Source organism: Octopus sinensis, linkage group LG17, assembly GCF_006345805.1.
Source record: "Octopus sinensis linkage group LG17, ASM634580v1, whole genome shotgun sequence".
In the NCBI taxonomy this organism is placed as follows: Eukaryota; Metazoa; Mollusca; class Cephalopoda; order Octopoda; family Octopodidae; genus Octopus; species Octopus sinensis.
In genome coordinates this window covers 19,283,702-19,310,208 of record NC_043013.1, presented here as the reverse complement: position 1 = coordinate 19,310,208, position 26,507 = coordinate 19,283,702, and the positions used below count along the sequence as shown (strand labels likewise).

General features: G+C 40.7%; 1 protein-coding gene across 1 annotated transcript in view; it reads left to right on the top strand.

Annotated features, from left to right (window-relative positions):
• Positions 1 to 337: 337 nt before the first annotated feature.
• LOC115221070 (pneumococcal serine-rich repeat protein-like) overlaps positions 338 to 26,507 on the top strand; it is a gene marked incomplete at its 3' end in the record, with an annotated part of 37,038 nt that continues 10,868 nt past the window's right edge. The window contains exons 1-9 of the mRNA XM_036510346.1: positions 338 to 397; positions 2,109 to 5,821; positions 7,646 to 13,445; positions 13,866 to 14,977; positions 16,424 to 17,012; positions 17,103 to 17,606; positions 21,248 to 21,277; positions 21,350 to 23,237; positions 23,898 to 25,251. Of these exons, the coding sequence (XP_036366239.1) occupies positions 340 to 397; positions 2,109 to 5,821; positions 7,646 to 13,445; positions 13,866 to 14,977; positions 16,424 to 17,012; positions 17,103 to 17,606; positions 21,248 to 21,277; positions 21,350 to 23,237; positions 23,898 to 25,251 (15,048 nt within the window). The remainder of the gene's footprint in view (positions 398 to 2,108; positions 5,822 to 7,645; positions 13,446 to 13,865; positions 14,978 to 16,423; positions 17,013 to 17,102; positions 17,607 to 21,247; positions 21,278 to 21,349; positions 23,238 to 23,897; positions 25,252 to 26,507) is intronic.

The following is a 26,507-nucleotide window of genomic DNA, read 5'->3' as shown; positions in this document are numbered from 1 at the left end:
ACTTATATAAACATACACATACATACATATATATATATGTGTTGTGTGTGTGTTGGTGTTGTTGTTGTTGTTGTGTATATATTATACGGGTTTCCACACAATTTCCGTCTCTAAAATTAACTCACATGGCATTGGTCGGCCTGGGACTATACTAGAGGAGATTTGCTCAGAAGGCTGCGCGGTAGGACTGAACCTGAAACCAACCCATATATACATCATACATATTAGTTTTATTAAATGTTTGCATTTCTGAATTAGTTGTTTATTCTCATTTAATATCTTACTCCATCTTCGGAAATATTTTCTAACTTTATATTTTTTGATTTCTTGCAGATAATTATGATTCTACGGTATTTTTGTAAAACAAGTTTCTTGTTAATTTGTATACTCCTCAATCGTAAGTCACTCTTTGCTACTTCTTGCCTCTGTTCACATAAATGTATTAACACCATTCTGCATTTTGAGTTATTATGAGTAAAGTAAAGTAAAACCAACCAATTGGTTGAGTGGTTGAGTGTCAGAATCTGGTCAGTGTTTATATGTAGTTCCCTGGCTACGTTATTTATGAGTTCAGATAGAGGAACACTTTGGTTTAAGTAGGTACCATACAGTTTTAAAATTTATCACTACAACATAGAAGTCGATTGACAATTGCATAATTGATAAGCATCTCTTTGGCTTTCTGTGTGTAAACGTTCTTCACATAGAGAGATTTATATCTCATTAAAATAAACAGCATAATAACCAGGGGATCAGTCATATGCATCTGTGTATTATAATTATATTGATATCATAAAAGTACGTCATGTTACTTGAGCGCTCCTTTTGTCGTTATATAGAATATGAATATTGTATACACACCTGCATAAACGCACGCATACAAACGTGCACAGTTGTTTGTGTTTGTGCCTGTGTGCGTGTGCGTGTGCATGTGTGTGCGTGTGCATGTGTGTGTGCATGTGTGTGCGTGTGTGTGCATGTGCGTGTGTGTGAGTGTGTTTAAGCATATATTGAGAAAAAAAGTTAGAGAGGAGAGGAACAGAAATTAGGCACAAACATTGGAAACATACAGACGAAATAATCGAAAGATACCTCTCACCAACTGTCTATTTAGGGATCTTAGAGGTTTCGTTGCATTAGACAACTCTACTTATTTTAGTGGAATCAACAACTATCGGACATAGTTGTCAGAAATTAATGCAATGAAAACGAAACGCAGAGGGTACCAAAAATATATAGTTAAATCTTAGTGATTGGGTCAGAGACAAGATATAAAAAAAAGAGAGACAAAATAAAAAGATAATAGCGCACATGAGTAACGCCAGAAAGGAAAAGAATCTAAGATAAGGTGTAAGAACAGCAGTTCTGAGTGCAAGATCCTTGGTTAACCTCGTTTTTTTTTCTTAAAGGTCTTTGAATTGAATTATCACTCATATCAATAGCAATTCCTTTCACTGCTCTCTTCTTTCCTAAAACTTATCATTGTTATTATTGCATTAACGTTGTACTTATTTTTGTATTTGTTATTTTATTATTGTAACGACTGTGTATTGGTAGAATCGCCGGATCGCCGAACAAATGTATTAGGGTTTTGGCAGAATTTGTAACGTGTCACATTGGCACAATCGATAAAGTAGTGAACAAATTTTTTTTTTTGTCTCTTCTACGTTGTCAGTTCGTATCCAGCAGCAAACAATTGTACTTTGCTGGATAAAAGTACCAATGGTAAACTTGTGAAGGTTTTATTGACTATCCTCTCCTACCTGGAAAGTCCAGCCGTCTACCTAAGCTATTTTTGTAGTATCATGGCATATACATACATACACATGTGTGTGTTATTGTTATTTAATGTGTCTTATTTGATATTATTTCATATAATGTTTGTATGTTTTCTTATAACTCTAACTTCATGTAATTCCCTTTCGTGTTTGTTGTATTTGTGCAAAATCATAATTTGAAAATCAAATTAAATATTTACTTTCTTAATATAGTTTGTGATGTTAGTATTTTTAAATACACACTAAATTAAATTCAAATCTAGAAAATTAATATAATAAATAGAAAATAAAATATATGTTTTGGTTTTTAACATTTTTTATTTAATATAGTTTTATTGATACCAAAATTATATGCGGAAAACAATCAAGATACTTTAGAAGTTTCGAAAATGTATTTATATATGAATATCACTGGAATAGCGAGCTTGAAAACGGAGCGTGTTCCAGTAGAGCAGAGACAACAGAAAAGATTCTACTCAAAGCGATTAATTTCCAAACTTAAGCATGATAGGAATTTAGAAGTGATATCTTCTACAAGAAATAAGTTCTGGAATAATGCAATTGTTTCTTTAAGTCACGAAAAATCGTCGCTTGAGCGCAAGGAAAGTATGGGCAACAGAGAGATTCCGTCCAAGAAAGACCGTTCTGAGAAGATTGATATTTTTCAGACGAGAAAGTTATTAACGAGCGAGAACTTCAATAATCCCAGTGATAGAAAAAAGAAATTTAGTAGTGAACACCCCGGTGCCTATATTACCAATTATTTATCTGCAAGTGATGCATCCAAAGCGAAGACAATCGATAATGCAGAATCAATTTTCCAGGAGGACACCATGAATGATTTATTTAATATAAGTTATATGGAAGATGGTTCTGGAATTTTTGGCGGTAAAAATGACGGAGATACTTTGATTTCTCAGAGCCCCAATATGGTTACTCCTTCCACTGATGAACCAACGATTTTATCTTCCGTAAACCCAGTAACCTCCTCTGCTACACATCGACTATCATCTTTTAATTCATCAGCATCAACAACACCATCGTCGTCAGCATCATCACCATCATCAACATCGCCGTCACCAACAACGTCAGCTGCAGTTGCATCACCATCACCGTTATCATTATCATCGTCTTCGTCGCTTTCTACAAACGAGGAACTTATTTCAAATGTCTCATCGCTGCCCGGCGACCAATTGTCTGGAACAAGTCAGGAAGCCACCACACCATCCACACACAACAAACTGCCTAATATGACGGCTGGCCGCATTAGGGATCAGATCACTGACTCACACAATATATCAACATCAACAACATCGTCACCGAAGGCGACGACAAACACCACCACAACAACAACAACAACAGCAACAGTACCAAGCGGAAGAGAAACTAAAGAATCCTTTGCAACAACCAATGATCTCATTTTAAATTCGGTAGCGCCTACCACATCGAATTATTTTAACACAACTTCTACACATGTAAATATGCCGCAGCATTTATCATCAAAGCCAGAAACATCAACCGAGAGCACTGAGAGTAAACTCAAGCAAACTTTACCTCAGCCTAGCTCTAGCACATCCCATGTGATGCCAAAGGAAAACACCACTAGAGAAATAGTTGGGTCAACATCTTCGGCCATTTTTACAAAACATATTGAAATGTCGTCCACTAAAAATAACAGTATTTTCGTAGAGCCAGCCAGTATTACTCCATCAGAAGTTACTCCGAGTATAGACAATACCAAGCCGTTTCGTAAAGACATAACCAATACTGCCGAAGACAAAACTGTACAAAAAACTTCTTTCGCACCGACAAGACAAACGGCTACACGTTCAACCGATAGCACCTCTGTAAATAGCCCGAAACGAAGATCATCCTTATGGCGGGGTGATACACCACGTGTTACTAATGTGATAGAATCCACAACAAGAACAGACAGTGTTCAAACGACGGAGTCAAGTCCTACAGAAGAGACGATATTTATTCCGGTGAATACATTAGCATCAAAAACTGAAAAAAATAACGAACATTCTCAACAAATAAGCTCAGTAGAGACATCAACAATAGCAACATCACCAATAAGTAGTTTATTTTTAACAAAAGTGTCTAGTCCAGTCCAGGTTGATACTACTAGTTCTAGACCGACGACAACCATTACTAGAGGATTTAGGACGACAAAACGCAATCACACACTGACAACAGCATCCAATCATATTACATCCAGTTACACACCAATAACATCTAGTCACACACTAGCAAAACCCAGTCACATACCAACAACATCTAGTCACATGCCAACAAAATCCCACACTAGTACGAATTCAACCGCAACAAATCACACAACAGTAACTACGCCCGATCACGCACCAACAGCATCGTCCAGTTACACATCAGAAAACATACCAACTCACACACCAACAGAAAAACATAGTCGCAAACCAACAACTTATAGTCATACTCCAGCAATAACACACAGACACACAATAACAACAGTTACAACACAACCCGATATAGCAATACCTACAACGCAATCTGACGTAACAACTACAACACGACATGACACAACAAGTAGACCAAGCACTGACATAACAACATCCACAATACAAGATGACATAACAGCGACTACACAACTTGATACAACAACTGATACAACAAAACTTCACACAACAGGAGCGACAGCACAATCTGACTTAACAACAGCTGCAACACATCATCACGTAACAGCTACACCACAACCTGACTCAGCAACAGCTACATCACAAACTGACATTACAGCGGATACAACACAGTCTGTTACAACAGCTACAGCAGCGACAACACAATTTCACATAACAACTACAACACAATCTTACACAACAAGAGCAACAACACAACCTAACATAACAATAGCTACGAAACAGCCTCATACAATAACTATAACACAACCTGAAATCACAACAGATACAACACAGCATCACAAAACAACAGCTACAACACAACCTGACATAACAATAGCTACGAAACAGCCTCATACAACAACTATAACACAACCTGAAATCACAACAGATACAACACAACATCACACAACAACAGCTACAACACAACCTAACATAACAATAACTACGAAACAGCCTCATACAACAACTATAACACAACCTGAAATCACAACAGATACAACACAACATCACACAACAACAGCTACAACACAACCTGACATAACAATAGCTACGAAACAGCCTCATACAACAACTATAACACAACCTGAAATCACAACAGATACAACACAACATCACACAACAACAGCTACAACACAACCTGACATAACAATAGCTACGAAACAGCCTCATACAACAACTACAACACAACCTGAAATCACAACAGATACAACACAACATCACACAACAACAGCTACAATACAACCTGACATAACAATAGCTACGACACAACCTCACGAAATAACTACAACAACTAAAACGCAAATAGACATAACAACAGCTACAGCACAGCAAGAAACAACAATAGATGAAACACAGCTTGATGTAACAACAGCTACAATACAACATGATACAATAACAGGAACAACAAAATTAGACGTAGCAACATCTTCAACAGAACATGATAAGGAAATTACTACAGCAAACTCGGATGTAACATCGGCTACAACACAACATGTGAAAACAAAAGCTACAACACAACCTTTCTCAACAATAGGTACAATAAAATCTGACATAACAATAGATAAGACTCGAAGTGAAACAACGTTAGGTTTAACACAAATCGACATAACAACAGATCCTACGCAATCTGAAGCAACAATAGCTACAACACAACCTGATATGACAACTGCTCAAAAACAATCTCGCTTAACAACTACAATGCAATCTGACACAAAAATAGGTACCACACAACCCGCTATAGCGACAACTATGACACAACCCGACATAACAACAGCTAGAACACAAGTTGACAAAAGTACAACACAGCCTTACACAACAAGTGGAACAATACAACCAGATTTAACAACAGCTACAATACAACCTGTCTTAACAACAAATACATTACAAACTGGCTTTAGATCAACTACAATGCAACATGACACAACAGCGGTTACAATTCAGCTAGCATCAACAACAGCAACCACAGTACCAACAACAGCAACCACAGTACCAACAACAGCAACCACAGTACCAACAACAGCAACCACAGTACCAACAACAACAACCACAGTACCAACAACAGCAACCACAGTACCAACAACAGCAACCACAGTACCAACAACAGCAACCACAGTACCAACAACAGCAACCACAGTACCAACAACAGCAACCACAGTACCAACCACAGCAACCACAGTACCAACCACAGTACCAACAACAGCAACCACAGTACCAACCACAATACCAACAACAGCAACCACAGTACCAACAACAGCAACCACAGTACCAACAACAGCAACCACAGTACCAACAACAGCAACCACAGTACCAACCACAGTACCAACAACAGCAACCACAGTACCAACAACAGCAACCACAGTACCAACCACAGCAACCACAGTACCAACCACAGTACCAACCACAGTACCAACAACAGCAACCACAGTACCAACAACAGCAACCACAGTACCAACAACAACAACCACAGTACCAACAACAGCAGCCACAGTACCAACACAGCAACCACAGTACCAACCACAGTACCAACAACAGCAACCACAGTACCAACAACAGCAACCACAGTACCAACCACAGTACCAACAACAGCACCACAGTACCAACAACAACAACCACAGTACCAACAACAGCAACCACAGTACCAACAACAGCAGCCACAGTACCAACAACAGCACCACAGTACCAACAACAGCAACCACAGTACCAACAACAGCAACCACAGTACCAACAACAGCAACCACAGTACCAACCACAGCAACCACAGTACCAACCACAGTACCAACAACAGCAACCACAGTACCAACCACAATACCAACAACAGCAACCACAGTACCAACAACAGCAACCACAGTACCAACAACAGCAACCACAGTAACAACAACAGCAACCACAGTACCAACCACAGTACCAACAACAGCAACCACAGTACCAACAACAGCAACCACAGTACCAACCACAGCAACCACAGTACCAACCACAGTACCAACCACAGTACCAACAACAGCAACCACAGTACCAACAACAGCAACCACAGTACCACCACAGTACCAACAACAGCAACCACAGTACCAACCACAGTACCAACCACAGCAACCACAGTACCAACCACAGTACCAACAACACAACCACAGTACCAACCACAGTACCAACAACAACAACCACAGTACCAACCACAGTACCAACCACAGTACCAACAACAGCAGCCACAGTACCAACACAGCAACCACAGTACCAACCACAGTACCAACAACAGCAACCACAGTACCAACAACAGCAACCACAGTACCAACAACAGCAACCACAGTACCAACCACAGTACCAACAACAGCAGCCACAGTACCAACAACAGCAACCACAGTACCAACAACAGCAACCGCAACTCCAATAACCGCATCAAGAAAAAACACAGCAGGGAAAGGAAGGACCGTAACAGTACCAGGAACAACACAACTAACAAAAAGAAAGAACAAAACAGAACCAACAACAACACTCAAAACAGAGCCATCAATGGCAACTGAACAAATTACGACACTCACAAAAGAAACATCAAGAACAACATCAAGCATAACTGAACCACAAATAACGGAACCAACAGAAACAAACAAAACTGAAACAAAAGAACCAAAAACGACATTACCTTCAACAAGAGTAGCAACAACACCAGAACCAACTAGTAAACCAACAGCAAAAACAACCACAAAAGAAGTAAAGACAATAAACACAAGACAAACAACAACAACCATAACTGAACAACCAACCAAAACAGAACCAAGGACAACCGCAGTAGAATTAACCACAACAGATACAACAAGCACAACTGAACCAACAACTACAAAAGAAACAAGAACAAACACAAGAGCAACAAGAAGAGCCACAACAAAACCAGCAACCAAAACTGAAACAACACCCACAACAAAGCCATCTTCAACAGGAAAACCAGCAGTCATAACAAAACCAACAACCACAGGAAAATCAACAGCCACAACAGAACCAACAACCATAACAGAGTCAACTACAACAACTGAACCAACAACCACACAAAAACCAACAACCAAAACAGAGTCAACATCCACAACGGAGCAAACAACCACAACAGACTCAACAACCACAAGACAACCAACAACCAAAACAGAGACAAATACTATAGAAAAACCAACAACCACAACAGAGCCAATAATCACAACTGAACCAATAACTACAAAAGAACCAATAACCACAACAGAACCAACTACCACAGGACAACCAGCAACTACAACAGAGCCAACAACAGCAACAATGTCAGATACCATAGGGAAAACAATAACCACGTCAGAACTAACAACTACTATAAAACCAACAACCACAATGGAACCAACAACAACAGAACCAAAGACTACAATGGAACCAACAACAACAACAGAACCAAAGACCACAATGGAACCAACAACCACAACAAAACCAACAGCTACAACTGAACCTACAACCACAACCGCAGTTGAACCAAGAACTAAAAATGAACCAGCAACCACACCAGAGACAACTAACGCAGAAAAAGCAAGCACAACTAAACAAACAACCACAACAGCACCAAAATTTACAACAGAACCAACAACTACAACAGAAACAACACCTACAACAGAACCAACAAATACAACAGAAACAACAACCGCAACAAAACTAACAACCACAACAGAAGCAATTGCTACAGCAAAGCAAACTACCACAGAAGAAGCAGCCACTACAAAACCAATGGCCACAACAGAGCATATAACCACAACAAAGCCATTTACCACACAAAAACCACAAAGCACAACAAAATCAACAACCACAACACAACCGACAACAACCGCAACTGAGCCAACTACCACAACAAGGCTAACAACTAGAACAAAACCATCAACCACACCAAAACCGACAACCACAACAGAAACAACAACCACCACAAAACAAGGAACCACAACAAACCCAACAATCACTTCAGAGGTAACAACTACCACATCGGAGCCCACTACCACAGAAAAACCAACAATCGCACCAAATCCTACAACCACAAAAAAACAAACAACCACAATTAAATCAAGGACCACAACAGAACCAACAACGGCAACAAGATCAACAACCACAGGAAAACTTACAGCCACAATAAATCCAACGACAATAGAATCAACACCCATAAGACAGCACACTACCACAGGAAAACCAACAACCGAAACAAAAACTACAAGCACAACCGAACCGACATCTACAAGAGAGCCGACTACGACAACAGAACCAATACCAACAACAGAGTCAAATGCCTCAACTGAACCAACAACTACAACAGAATCAACAACCACAATAGGACCAACAACAAAACCGATAACCACAAAAGAAATAACAACCACAACAAAGCCAAAGACTACAACAGAGCCAACTACAATACCAACGACCACAACAATACCAATAACCACAACAGAACCCACAACCACAACAGAACCAACAACCACAATACCAACAACCACAAAAGAAGCAACAATCACAACAATACCAACAACCACAACAATACCAACGACCACAACAAGACCAACGACCACAACAAATTCAACAACCACCACAATACCAACAACCATAGCAAAACGAACAACCACATCAGAACCAACAACCACACCAGAACCAACAATCACAACAGGTTCAACAACCACATCAGAGATAAATACCACAGATAAGACAACAACCACAACAAAATTAACAACCACAGCAAAACCAATTACCACAACAAAAGCTATGGCCACGACAACACAAACAACCACAACAAAACCAACAACTAAATCAGAATCAACAACCACAACAAAGCCAACAACCACAACAGCGCCAACCACCACACCGGAAACCACAACTCCAACAATACCAACAACCACAATAATGCCAACAGCCACAAAATTGCCTGCAACCACAACACAACCAACAATTACATCAGAACCAACAACCACAAGACCGACAACCACAAGACCGACAACCACAACGGAAACAACACCAGAACCCAAATCCAAAACAGAACCAACAACCACAGCAGAACAAACAACAACAAAAGAACCAATGATCACAACAGAACCCACAACCAAAATAGTGCCAACTACCACAACAAAAGCAACAACCACAATAAAGCCAACAGCCACAGAAAAACTAAATGCAACAGCAAAACTAACAACTACAACTGTACCAACAACTACAACAGAACAAACAACCACAGCAAAGTCATCTACCACAACTGAGCCAACAATCACAGCAAAACCAACAACCACGATAGAACTAACAACTACAACGGAACCAACAACCACAACACAACCAACAACCATAACAGAACCAACAACCAAAGAAAGGCGAACAACATCAACAAAGACAGCTACCACAACCACACCGACAGCCACAACAGAACCAACAACCACAACGGAGGTAAATATCAGAAAAAGACCAATAACAACAACAGAGCCAACTACAAGTGAGCCAACAACCACAGGAAAAACAACAACCACAACAACACCAACAACCACAAACAAAACAACAACAGAACTGAAAATCACAACGAAGACATTTATAGCAGGAAAACCAACAACCACAACAGAGCCAACAACCACAATAAAACCAAGAACCACAACGGGACCAAGAACCACAACAAAGCCAACAACCACAACAAAACCAGCAACAAATCGAAGACCGACAACCACAACAGAGCCAACAGATACAAAACATACAGCAACCAAGACAGAACCAACAATCACAACAAAACCATTAACCACAACCGAAGCACCAACCACCACAGTACTAACAACCACAACGAAACCGACAGTAACCACATCGGAACCAACAACGACCAAAACTGAACCAACAGCCACAGCAAAGCCAACAACTACAACAGAACCAGCAACCACAAGAAAACCAACAATAACCACAAAAGAATCAAGAACCACAACAGAACTAACAACCACAAAAGAGCTAACAGAAACCAGAACAGAACCAATAACAAACACAACAAAAGCAACAACAACTACAAAAGAACCAACAACAACCACAACCGAAGCAACGTCAGTTGCACCGAATCGGGCAACAGTTACACCAAAACCAAGTACAACTAGAACAGAACCAACAACAATCGCAACAGAATCAGCAACAACCACCACAACAATGAAAGCAACAACAACGACAACAGAACCAAAAACAATCACAGCAGGACCAACAACAACCAAAATAAAACTAACACAAATTGCACTCGAACCGTCAACAACTTCGACAGAACAAACAGCAACCAGAAGAGAATCAACAACAACCACAACAGAACCAACAACAGCCACATCAGAACCAAAACCAACCACAACAGTACAAAAAACAACCACAGCAGAACCAACTAAAACCACAACAGAGCCAACAACAACCACAACAGAACCAACAGTCACAGCAGAACCAAAACCAACCACAACAGTACAAAAAACAACCACAGCAGAACCAACTACAACCGTAGCAAAACTAACACAAACTGCACTCGAACCGTCAGCAACTTCAACAGAAACAACAATCAGAAGAGAACCAATTCCGACCAAAGCGGAAACAAGAACAACAACCACGCACCCGACAGGAACAACAGGATCAACAACAATCGCAAAAAGAAAACCACCATTAACAACAACAACAACAGCAACAGCAAAACCACCACTAACGACAACAACAAAACCAACAATGACCACAACAGAATCAATAACCATAACAGAACCTAAAACCACCGCAACGAAACCAATAACAGTCACGGTAGAACCAACAACATCATCAACAGAACAAACTACAACCACAACAGAACCAGCCGCCACCACCGTCACAATACCAATGACAACCACACCAAAAACAAAATTATCCACAACAGAATTAGCAAGAACGGCAGAAAAATCACCGATTACAGCAGAATCAGCAACAATGACAACACAACAAATAAATACTAGACCAGTCCCAACAAAAGCTGAACCTGAGCCGACAACAATCTTATCAAATCCAACAATAGCTATAACAGAACCAACAACAACCGCACCAAAATCAACGACAACAACCACAAGACAAACAAGGTCAACCACAACAAAACCAGCAACAACCATACCAGTACCAAAATCATCTACAACAAATCCAACAAAAATCACACCAAAACCAACAACTACTACACCGGAAGCAACAATAGCCACAACAGAACCAAAACCAAAACTAGCAACTACAACAGAATCAAAAACATCACAGGCAACAACTACCCTATCGAAGTCACAACCATATACAATAGAGTCAACAACTACCACAGTGGAACGAACAAGAACCACAACAGCAGCAGCAACAACAACCGTAGAACCAACAACGTCCACAACGCAAACAATAAAACCTACATCGGAACCAAAAACAACCACACCACAACCAACTCAAATGACTACAGAAAGAGCAACAACCACATCAAAACCATCATCAACAACACAGCCAGAAACAACTGCACCAAAACCCACAACAACCACAAGAAAACCAGCAACCACCACAAAAGGACCAACAACAACAGAGACAGAACCAGCGACAACCATAACAGAACAATCAACAACCACGCCAAAACCAACAACCACAACAGAACCAACAGCAACTAGAACAATCACCAAATTAACCACAACAGTACCAACAAGGCCGACAGAAAAAACAACAAACACAATAGAACCAACAACAATCACAACAGAACAGACAACAGCCAAAGCAGAACCAACACTACCTACAACAGAGGCAGCAACAACCACAACAAAACCAACAACAACCACTACAGAACCAAAACTGACCACAAGAGAACCAACACCAACCACAACAAAATCAGCGACAACCACTACAGAACCAATAATAACAACAACAAAACGAACACCTCACTCAACAGAACCAACAACAATCACTGCAGAACCAACAACAACTTCAACAAAACTCACAACAACCAGAATAGAGCCGACAACAGACACAACAAAACCAAGAACGACCATAGCAGAGCCAACAACAGCCACCATACAACCAACAACACCCGCTACAGAAACAACAACCACAACAAAACCAACAGCAACTACAACTCAAACAACAACCACAACAGAACCAACAACAACCACTACAGAACCAACAACCACAACAGAACCAACAGCAACTACAACTCAAACAACAACCACAACAGAACCAACAACAACCACTACAGAACCAACAACCACAACAAAACCAACAACAACCACCATACAACCAACAACACCCGCTACAGAAACAACAACCACAACTACAGAACCTACAACCACATCACAACCAACAACAACCACTGCACAACCAACAACAACCACAACAAAACCAACAACCACAACAGAACCAACAACAACCACTACAGAACCAACAACCACAACAGAACCAGCAACAACTACAACAGAAACAAGAACATCAACTACAGAAACAACAACAACAACAGAACCAACAACATCCACTACAGAACCAACAACCACAACAAAACCAGCAACAACCACAACAGAGCCAACAATAATCACAGCTACCACAACAAAACAAACAACACCCACTGCAGAACCAACAACAACCACAACAGAACTAACGACACGCACTACAGTACCAGCAACAAACACAACAAAACCAACTACAACTGCAATAGAACCAACAACAACCATGACAGAACCAATAACCACAATAAAATCATCGATAACTACTAAAGAACCATCAACAAAACCAACAGCAACCACAACAGAAACAACAACAATAACGACAGCAGAAACAACAGCAACCACAAGAAAACCAAGAACAACAACAATCACAACAGAAACAACTACAATGACAACAAAGCCAACAACAATCACAACAAAACTGAGAACAACAACAACAGAACCAACAACAACCATCACAGAACCAATAACCACAATAAAACCAACAATAACGACTACAGAACCAAATACAATCACAACAACAACTACAACCGAACCAATAATTACAACACAAACAACACCCACAACTGACTCAACAACTACAACAACACTATCATCCACAACAGGACCAACAGCCACAACAAAACCAACAACCACAACAATACCAATATCAACAATAGAACCAACAATCACACCGGAAACAACAACCACAACAAAGCCGACAACCACAACACAACCAACAACCACAACACAACCAACAACCACAACACAACCAACAACCACAACACAGCCAACAACCACAGGAAAACCAATAATAATCAATACAGAGCCAGCAACAATCATAACAACAACCACAACAAAACCAACATCTCTCACTACAAAAGAACCAACAACAACTACTACAGTAACAGACACAACAAAACCAAGAATAACCATAGAAAAACCAACAACAACCACTGCACAACCAACAACAACCACAACTACAGAACCTACAACCACATCACAACCAACAACAATCACAACAGAACCATCAAAAATCACAACTACCACAACAAAACCACCAACTCCCACTACAGTACCAACAAGAACCACAACGAAACCAACAGCTCCCACTACAGTACCAATAACAACCACAACAAAACCAACAACAACCACAAAAGAACTAACGACACACACTACAGTACCAACAATAATCACAACAAAAACAACTACAACTAAAATAGAACCACCATCCACAACAAAACAAAAAGCAACCTCTACTGAACCAACAATAGCTACAACAAAACAAAATACAGCCGCTATAGAATCAACAACAACCAAAACAGAACCGACAACAACAACAACAGTGCCAATAACCACCATAAAACGAACAATAATCACTGCAGAACCAACAACAATCACAACAAAATCAAAAACAACTACAATAGAACTAGCAAAGACCACAACAGAACCAACAACAACCACAACAATATCCACAACAGAACCAACGACTCTCACTACAACAGAACCAAATATGACCACAACAGAACCAAAAACAACTACTACAGAACCTATAACAGCCACAACAAAACCAAGAACAACCACCATGCAACCAACAACACCCACTACAGAACCAAAAATCACAACAGAACCAGCAACCACAACAGAACCAACAACCACAACAGAACCTAGAACACCCATTATATTATCAACAACCACAACAAAACCAACAATTACCACAACGGAACCGACAACAACCAAAACAGAACCAACAACACCCACAACAGAACCAACAATAACCAGAACAAAACCAACAACAACAACAGAACCAACAACAACCACAACAGAACCAAGAATCACATCAAAATCAACAGCAATCACAACGGAACCATCAATAATCACAACAGCAACCACAACAAAACCAACAACTCCCACTACAGTTCCAACAAGAACCACAACGAAACCAACAGCAACCTCAACAGAACCAACAACAACCATAACAAAACAAATAACAAGCACTGCAGAACCACCAACAACAACAACAAAACTAACGACAGGCACTACAGTACCAACAACAATTACAATAGAGCGAACAACCACAACAGAACCAAAAATACCCTCTACAGAACCAACAACATCTGCAACAGAACAAAAAACAACTACAACGGAACAAACAACAACTACAGAACCAAGAATGACCACTACAGAACCAACAACAATCACAACAAAACCAACAACACTGACAACAAAATCAACAACATCCACAACAAAACCAATAGCAACCATAACAGAACCAACGGCCACACTAAAAGCAAACATGACCACTACAGAGCCAACAAAAATCGCAACAACCACAACAAAACCAACAACAGCCACAACGGAAGCAATAACCACAATAAGACCAAAAATAATCACTACAGAATCGAAACCAACAACCAAGACAACAAAAAGAACAGCAACAACAAAACCAACAACAACCACAACAGAGCTAATAATAACAGGAACAAAACGAAGAAATCCCTCTACAGAATCAACAACAACCACAACAGAACCAACTATAAACCTTACAGAACCAACAACAACCACAGCAGAATCAAAAACAACAACAGAGCCAAGAACAACCACAACAGAACCAATAACCACAATAAAACCAACACTAATCACAACAGAACCAGCAACAACTACAACACGACCAACGACACCAACATCAGAACCAATTACCACAATAAAAGAATCAATAACCACTACAGAACCAACAACAATCACAACAACAACCACAAGACCAACAACAGCCATAACAGAACCAATAACCACGACAAAACCAAAAACAGCCTCTACAGAACCAACAACGACCACAACAAAGCCAAGAACAACCACAAAAGAACCAACAACAACTACAACAAAACCAGCAACAACCATAACACAGCCAATGACCACAATAAAACCAACAATGGCCACTACAGAACCAACAACAATCATAACAGAACCAACAACAACCACAGCAAAACCAACAACAACCAAAAGAGAACCAATAACAACCACAACAGAACAAGCAACAATCACAACAAATCCAACAACAACCACTACAGAACCAACAACAACCACAACAGAACCAACAACAACCAAAAGAGAACCAATAACAACCACAATTGAACAAGCAACAACCACTACAGAACCAACAACAACCACAACAGAACCAACAACAACCACAGCAGAACCAACAACAACCACAACAGAACCAACAACAATCCCACCAGAACCAACAACAACCACAACAGAACCAACAACAACCACAACAAATCCAACAGCAACCACAACAGAAGGAACAACAACCACAACAGAACAAATAACAACCACAACAGAACCACCACCAACAACAACAGAACCACCAACAACCACTACAGAAACAACAACAACCACAGCAGGACCAACCACAACCACAACAGAACCACCAACAACCACTACAGAACAAACAAGCTCAATAAAACCAACAACAGCCACAACAGAACCAAGAACTTCTACTACTACAGAATCAACAACGACTACAACAGAACCAACCACTACTACGGAACCAACAACACCCACTACAGAAACCAAAACAATAACTGCAGAACCAACAACAACCATTACGGAGCCAAGAACAATCACAACAATTCCAACAACAACCACAACAAAACTAACCACACCAAGTAAAGAACCAACGATGATCACAACAGAACCAACAACAACAAATACACAACCAACTACAGCCACAGTAAAAGCAGCAACGACCACAACAGAACCAACAACAACCACTACTGAAGCAACAACAACCACAGCAAAACCAACAACAATAACAACAGGATCACCAACTCCCACTACAAAACCAAGAACAACTACAACAAAACCAACAAGCAGCACAGGAGAACCAACAACAACCATGTCAAAGCCAACAGCAACCATAACAGAACCAACAACACTCAATACACAACCAACAACATCCTCAAAACTGCCAACAACAGCAACAACCGCGACAGAACGAGTAACAACGGAACCAACAACAGCCACAGCAGAACCTCCAACTGGCACGACAAAGCTAACAACAACAACCGCAAATGAACCAAAAACAACACCACTAAATCCAACAACAACTGAACCAAAACCACTTGTAGCAACAATAGAACCAATAACAACCACACGAAAACGAACAACCACAGCAGAACCAACAACAACAGAGCCAACAATAACCACGCCAAAACCAATAACCACAACAGAAGCAACAACGACCACAACAGAACCAAGAAATACCACAACCAAGTCAACAACAGCTGCACCAAAACCTACCATAACCACAGTAGAACCAACACCAACCACAACTGAACGAAGAACAACCATAACAAGACCATCAGCTACAGCCACAACTCAGGAAACAACACTAAAACCAATAACAACCGCAACTATCATGAGAGGACCAGCAACCACCAGAACACAACCAACAACAATCACAACAGTACCAACAACAACTACAACTGAACCAATTAGCACCACAACAAAATCAGCAACAACTACAACAGTTCCAGCAACTACGGCAACAACAACAACAACAATAAACCCCACAACAGTACCAATGACAACAACAAACCCCACCACAGTTGCAACAGAACCAACAACAAACACAATGCAGCCAACAACAATCACCACCGAACCAACAACGATTACATTAGAATCAGCAACTACCGCGAGAAAACTAACAACAACTGAATCAAAACCAACAACAACCATATCACATCCAACAACGTCTGAATCAAAACCAATAGCAACCACAACAGAACCAGCAACAACCACAATCGAACCAAAAACAACAACAGAATCAGAAGCAACTGCACCAAAACTAACAACAACTATATCAAATCCAACAGCCTCAACAAAACCAACAACCACCACAGAACCGACAAGAACGACAAGAGAACCAACATCCATAACAGAAGCAACAACAACCAAATCAGAACCTACTACCTCTGTACCTGGACCAACAACAACAGAACCAGCAACAGCCTCACCAGGAGTTAAAACAACTGCAGCAGAACCGACATTGTCAAAAGCAGAAACAACAGATACCACTCCAGAACAAACAACAACCAAGCTGGATCCTACAACAACAAAGGCAGGACCAACAACAACCAGACCAGAACCAACAACAATTACACCAGAAGCGTCAACAACCACATCAGTAGAAGCAACAAACAAAATAGGACCAATTAGAACATCCTCAGAGGAATCAGCAATATCAACACTTGATCTAACAACAACCACAACAAATCCAACAACAACACCAGCACAACAAACACAGCCACACCAGGACTATCAATAACCTCAATCACAACAGAATCAACAACGACAATAGAACAAGGAACAAGCACAATAGAACCAACAACAGACATAACACTATCGACAACCACACCAGATCAATTAATATTTACTCATGTACCAACAACAACAAAGGCCCCAAGAACATCACAAACATCAACAACCACACCAGAATCTACAACTACAAAAACAATACAAACCACAACTCATCCATCCATAACCACGGCAGAACCAACAACCACAACAGGACCAACACCAACAACTACAATCTCAACAACAACAACAAACACAAGTTCACCAATAATAACCACAAAAGTACCAACACACACAGCAACAGAACCAACTATAACATCACCAAGAACAATTACCACAGCAGAACCGGTATCAAGCACAACAAATCCAACATTATCATCCATACAAGAACCAACAACAACTACAAGAGATCGAACCACAACCACAACACAAGCAACATCAACCAAGGCAACACCAATTCCAGCAACCACAACTGAACCAGCAATAACAACAACGTTTCCAACAACGACCACTACTACACCAACAACGATAACCACCAAATTACAAACAAGAACAGCAACAATGCAAACAATAGCAACATCACCACCAACCACAACAGCATCACAACAAGCAACAACAAATACAAAAGCACCAACATCAACATCAATAGAAACAACATCGTCCGAAACATCCCCAATTACATCCACAAAAGAACCCTTATCAAGCACAATAGAACCAGTAATAGCAACTACAACTTTACCAACAACAATAAAACCAGCAACAACAACCACACATTTATCTACAGAGACAATACCATCAACAACAATTAGTACTACTAAGCCAAGAATAAGGACAATGGAAGGGACAACAAGAGCTGAATCAACAACTGCAACACTACCAGCAACAACAACAGAACTAACATTTACCAAGCGAACAGGAACAAGAACAAGAACAACGGTGCCGACAGTAACAGCAGAAACAACAACAGCAACAACAGGAGCAATGAAAACCGCCGCAGAACTAAATACGATAACCACAAAAGAGCAAGTAACTTCAACCAAGGCAACAGCTACAACCGAATCACCACTAGAAACAACTACAACACAAACAAAAACAACACCCACAACCGGAATCGAACCAACAACAACCACAACAGCCCCACTACCAAGAACAGCAACGAAACCAACTCTAACGACTACAATAGAACCAAAAATAACAATACCAACAACAACCAAAACATCACCAGCATCAATAGCCACAGCAATAAAGGTAACTACAACAGAACCGTCAACAACCACAGAAACAGTAACATCAGCTACAACAAGCGCAACAACAATCATTACAGAACCGACAACAACGACAAGAGCACCAAAAACAACCACACCAGTAACTACAACAACCGCAACAGAGCCCCCAACTACATCTCCATCAAGAACAACGAAAACAGTACCAACAACCACTACAAAGGAACCATTAACAACATCTCAGACAACAAACACAGTAGTACCAACAACAACAACAACTACTGGACCAACAACAATCACAACAGAACCAACAGCTGTCAACACGGCATCAGCAATTACTACAGAATCAACAGCGACCACAGCAGAAACGAGAACGATACCATCAACAACCACAATACCACTGACAACGACAACCACTACAAAACCAAAAACAGCCACAACAGAACCAAAAACAACCACAACAGAAGCATCAACAACAACCGCATCAGAACAAACAATTATCAGAACAGTACTAACATCATCAATCACAACAGAGCCAAAAGCATCCCCGACAGAATCAACAGCAACGACTATTACCGGGGCAACAAAAAGCAACACAACACCAACTACTCCCAGAAGCACAACTACAAGCGAACCAACAACCACCGCAACAGAAACCCCAACAACATCAGTTCCAACCACAGCCAAAATAGAACCAACAACAGCATTGCCACGAACAACAAGCAAAATTCAACAGACAACAACTGCAATGGAACCCACAATAACAGCATTTCTACGAACAACAACCACCTCACAACCAATATCGACCAGAAGGTCGGAAACACCAATACAAACCATTGAACTAACAACAACACCAAGTGCAGCAACAACATCAACCGTGTCTACAACACGGACAACAGAACCGTCAACTATGTCATCACAACCGACGACTAAAACTACAACAAAATCTACATCAGAACCAATTACAGCAACCTCTTCACCTGCAGCAAATACAAAACAACCAATAACAAGCAGAACAGAACCAACAGCTGTTACACCTGAGCCAATAACAACACAGCCAACAGCACCTATAACATTAACAGAGCGAGCAACGACAACCACAACAGCACCAACAACAATTACAATAGAACCAACAAAAAGAACATCACCAACAACAACCCCAACAGCTCCAATAATAACAACTCTATTAAGAACAACAGCACCAACAACAACAACCACAGCCGATCCGACAGCAATCACAACAGTACCAGAATCAGCAACCACAACAGAACCAACGACAGCCTCACTATACCTAACAACGATAACCACAACAGAACCAACAATGTCATCACCACCAAGAGCAACCATAACAGAACCATCATTTTCAAGCACACAGGAAACAACAGCAACAACCAGCGAACCAACAACAACGCCTTATGTAACAACAACAATCTCAGACACAACACCGAGTGCAACTTCAATAACAAGCTCAACAGAAACATCAGCGACAACATCACAACTAACGTCAACTACAACAACACTAAGAACAACCACAAGAGTACCAACAACTGCAACATCTCCACCTACAGCAGACACAACAGCACCAACAACAGCTACAAGAGAACCAACAGCTTTATCATCACCAACATCTACAACAGAACCTACAATAACAACATCACCAACAACAGCATCACCAATAACAATATCACTAACAACAAAAACAGCATCAGCAACAAAAACAACATCCCCACCAGCTACCACCACAACTGAACCAAAAAGAAATACATTAGATCCTAGAACAGCAGCCACAACACAACGAACAAGCGCCGCAGCTGAACCAGCTACAACAACAACGAAAGAAACTACATCCAAAATCACATCGGAAACAACAACAATCACAACAGCACCAACAACAAGTACTTCAACAGCACAATTAAAGACCATAACAAAACCAATATCATTACCAACAACAACAACAACAACCACAACCCGAACACAACCAGTTACAACAGCACCAATGCCAGCAACAACCACACTACAACTTGCAACAGCGACCACAAGAGAACCAACATCTACAAATACATCGGAAACACCAACAACCACTATACTAACAGCAACAACAACCCCAACCACAACGCCAAGTGCAACGTCAACAACAGGCACAAATGAATCATCAGCAACAACATTACCACCAAAATCAACTGCAACAGATCAAAGAACGATAACAACAATACCAACAACTAGAACATCTCCACCTTCAGCAACTTCAACAGGACCAACAACAACCATTAGAGAGCCAACAACTCCAGTAACAACCACAACAGATCAAACAACAATCACAAAAGCTCCAACAACAATAATCCCAACAGGACTAACAACGGCCACAACTGAACCACCAACAACGTCACCGCAAATAACAACCATGCCAAAAACCACCACAGAACCAACAACAACCACAATAGAACCAATAACCGCAACTATAATAGAAGCAACAACCACAAACTCAATGAAACCAAGAGACGCATCCACGACTGAAGAAACAGCAACTACCGTCACAACACAACCAATAGCAACGTCCACAGAACTAACATCAACCACAACACAAACAACCACAACACAAACCACCACGGAACCAACAACCACAACACAAATAAGAACCACCACGGAACCAACAACCACAACAACAGAAACGAAAACCGCAATCACATCAAAACCAGCAACCACAACAGGACCAACAACTACAACAGAACCAAAATCTACAACAGAACCAACAATAACCACAACAGGACCAACAACCACAGTCACAACGAAACAAACAAGTACAGCAGAACCAAAAATCACAACAGAACTAAAAGCCACAACAGAACCAAAGACCACAATCACAACAAAACCATCAACAACTAAAACAGGATCAAAATCCTCAATCACAACAGACCAAATAACAACCACCACAGAACCAACAATAGCCACAACGGAAACAACAACCACAACAGATGCACCAACAACTGAAACAAAACCAACAACACACCCAACAGTACAAACAGCCACAACACCAACAACACCCAGAACACAAACAGCAACACCCACAGCACCAACGACCACTACAATAGAACCAACAGCCACAATCACAACAGAAGCAACAACAGCTGCAACACAAACAACAACCACCAAAATAGGACCAACAGCCACAATCACATCGCAACCAGCCACAACAAAAACAGCAACGGCCACAGAACTAACAACCACCCCAACAAGACCAACAACTACAATCACAACCGGGCCAGCAATCACAAGACCAACAACCACAATCACAACACAAGAAACAACCATAACTGAACCATCAACAACCACAACACGACCAACAACAACAACAATGACAAGAGAACCAACAACAACCACAACGCAGACATCAGCCACAACAGAACAAACAGCAGTCACAACAGAACCAATAATCACCACCACAACAGAGCCAACAACTATAATCACTACAGAACCAATGACATCAACCACATCAGAACAAACAACAACGAAAACAATACCAACAACAACAATCACGACAGAGCCAGCAGCAACCACTGCCAAAGCACCGATAACCACAACACAAACAACAATCTCAAGAGAACCAACAACAACAACAACTACTGAATCATCAAAAACTACAAGAAAACTAAAACTAACCACAATAGAACCAGAAACAATCACAACAAAATCAACAACTATAATAGAGCCAAAACCAAGAACAAGAGAACCAATATTAACAACCATTACAAAAGCAACATCACCAACTGCCAGATCAGAATCTACAATAACGTCACCACAACCAACAACAACCGCAACACTACTGTCCATAAACACTACAGCACCACCAGCAAGTACATCATCATCAACAACAACCACAAGACCAACAATAACAGCCACAACAGAACTATTAACAACCACTACAGAACCGACAGCAACCGCCACAGATCTATCAACCACAATCACAACAGAACGAGCAACAAGCACTGCAGAACTGACAACAAACACAACAGAACCGCCAACTACAATCACAACAGAACGAACAACAACCACCATAGAATCGATTACAAACAGACTAGTTCCAACAACCACATTAGAACCAACATTAACAACCGCAACAGAACCTACAATGTCATCACAAGCAACAACCACAACAAAACCAACAACAATCAGAACACCAACCATAGCAACCACAATTAAACCAACATCTACAACTACATCAGGTACAACAACAACAGCTACAAAAGCAGCACCAACTCCAACCTCAACATTAAGCACTAAAGAACGAGTGTCAACAGCAGCAGCAAGGGAACCAACAACAATCACTACACAACAAACAACTGCAACCATCTCTGGACCAACATCTGCCACAACTGCAAGCACAACACCTACCACAACAGAAGCAACAACAACCACAGCAACATCAACACTTACAATATTGCATACCACAAATAGAATGTCACTAACTAAGCCACGTACAACTGAAGCAAGCACACCCTTAGCGCATTCACCCTCTACAGTCAGATACGAAACATCCAGCAACCTTGAAACAGGTACTGTCACAACAGGAGGAGAAACTTCTCTACCATCGACAAGTACAGGCTCATTAGAATATAAACAGACACCCTCTATTACAACACAAGGTGCACAAGATCTAACATCTTCAACCGTTACACTTTCATCTGTAGATGAGACTTCAGAATTTTCCACGCATGAAGAATCATCAAACTTAGCATTCCCTAATTCTCTTCCACCGACTCCGTCTACAGAAATGTATACGTCTTCTCAACACATTACAGAAGATTTCTCGAAGCATTCCACAAAATTTAACATTCCAGCCAACATGACACAGGAACCATCTAAAACCACTACACACATCTCTACATCACAAACAACAGCAACAATGAAAAATATGAATACGCCAACTACTACTACTACTACATCACATACTAGAGCAACAACATACATCAATATTACACCAACAACTACACCAGACGCTACAGCAAAGACAAACATCACTACAACACAAACAGTAACAGAAATTACAACGAATATACCGACAACTGCATCAGAAAAGTTGCGAATACCGCAGCAAAATGATACAATGCAAAGTACAGCAACGAAAGACACCATGGTTACTCCGACTACTCCGTCACCAACGACAGCAGTGACACACAAATCTTCAATTAGAGACACAACATCACAAAATATAGCAACAGACAAAACTATAACACAAACAACTACATCACAAACTACAGGCACCACTGTTACACCAACCACTACATCACGAACCACTGCATCAACAGACACCACAGCTACACCAGAGACATCACGGACAACACCAACAACTACATCACAAACAACAGCAAGAACAGGCACCATTACAACACCAGCAAATACTTCGCAAAGTACAGCAACAACAGATAAAACTTCAACACCAGCAACTACATCACAAACTACAGCAACGGAAGTCACTACTACCACACAAACAACTACACAAGAAGCTACAATAACAACCGGCGCTACTACTACACCAGAAACTACAGCACAAACTACAGCAACAACTGGTGTTTCTACGTCAGAAACTACACCTACTACACCACAAACTACAGCAACAGCAGGAACCATTACTATACCTACAACTACATCACAAACTACAGCAGCAGAAGGCTCTACTGCCACACAAACAGCTACACCAGAAACTACTGCAACAACAGGCGCAACTACAATGCCAACAACTACAACACAAACTACAACAACAACAATCACCAAAACTACATCAGAGACTACAGCAACAGCAGGAACCACTACTAAACCAGCTACTACATCACAAACTGCAGCAACAGAAGGCACTACTACCACACAAACAACTACACAAGAAGCTACAATAACAACCGGCGCTACTACTACACCAGAAACTACAGCACAAACTACAGCAACAACTGGTGTTTCTACGTCAGAAACTACACCTACTACACCACAACTACAGCAACAGCAAGAACCACTACTAAATCAGGAACTACATCACAAACTGCAGCAACAGAAGGCACTACTACCACACAAACAACTACACCACAAACTACAGCAACAGCAGGAACCATTACTATACCTACAACTACATCACAAACCACAGCAACAGAGGACACTACTATCACACAAACAACTACACCAGAAACTACAGCACAAACTACAGCAACAGCAGGAACCACTACTAAACCAGCTACTACATCACAAACTGCAGCAACAGAAGGCACTACTACCACACAAACAACTACACAAGAAGCTACAATAACAACCGGCGCTACTACTACACCAGAAACTACTGCAACAACAGGCGCAACTACAATGCCAACAACTACAACACAAACTACAACAACAACAATCACCAAAACTACATCAGAGACTACAGCAACAGCAGGAACCACTACTAAACCAGCTACTACATCACAAACTGCAGCAACAGAAGGCACTACTACCACACAAACAACTACACAAGAAGCTACAATAACAACCGGCGCTACTACTACACCAGAAACTACAGCACAAACTACAGCAACAACTGGTGTTTCTACGTCAGAAACTACA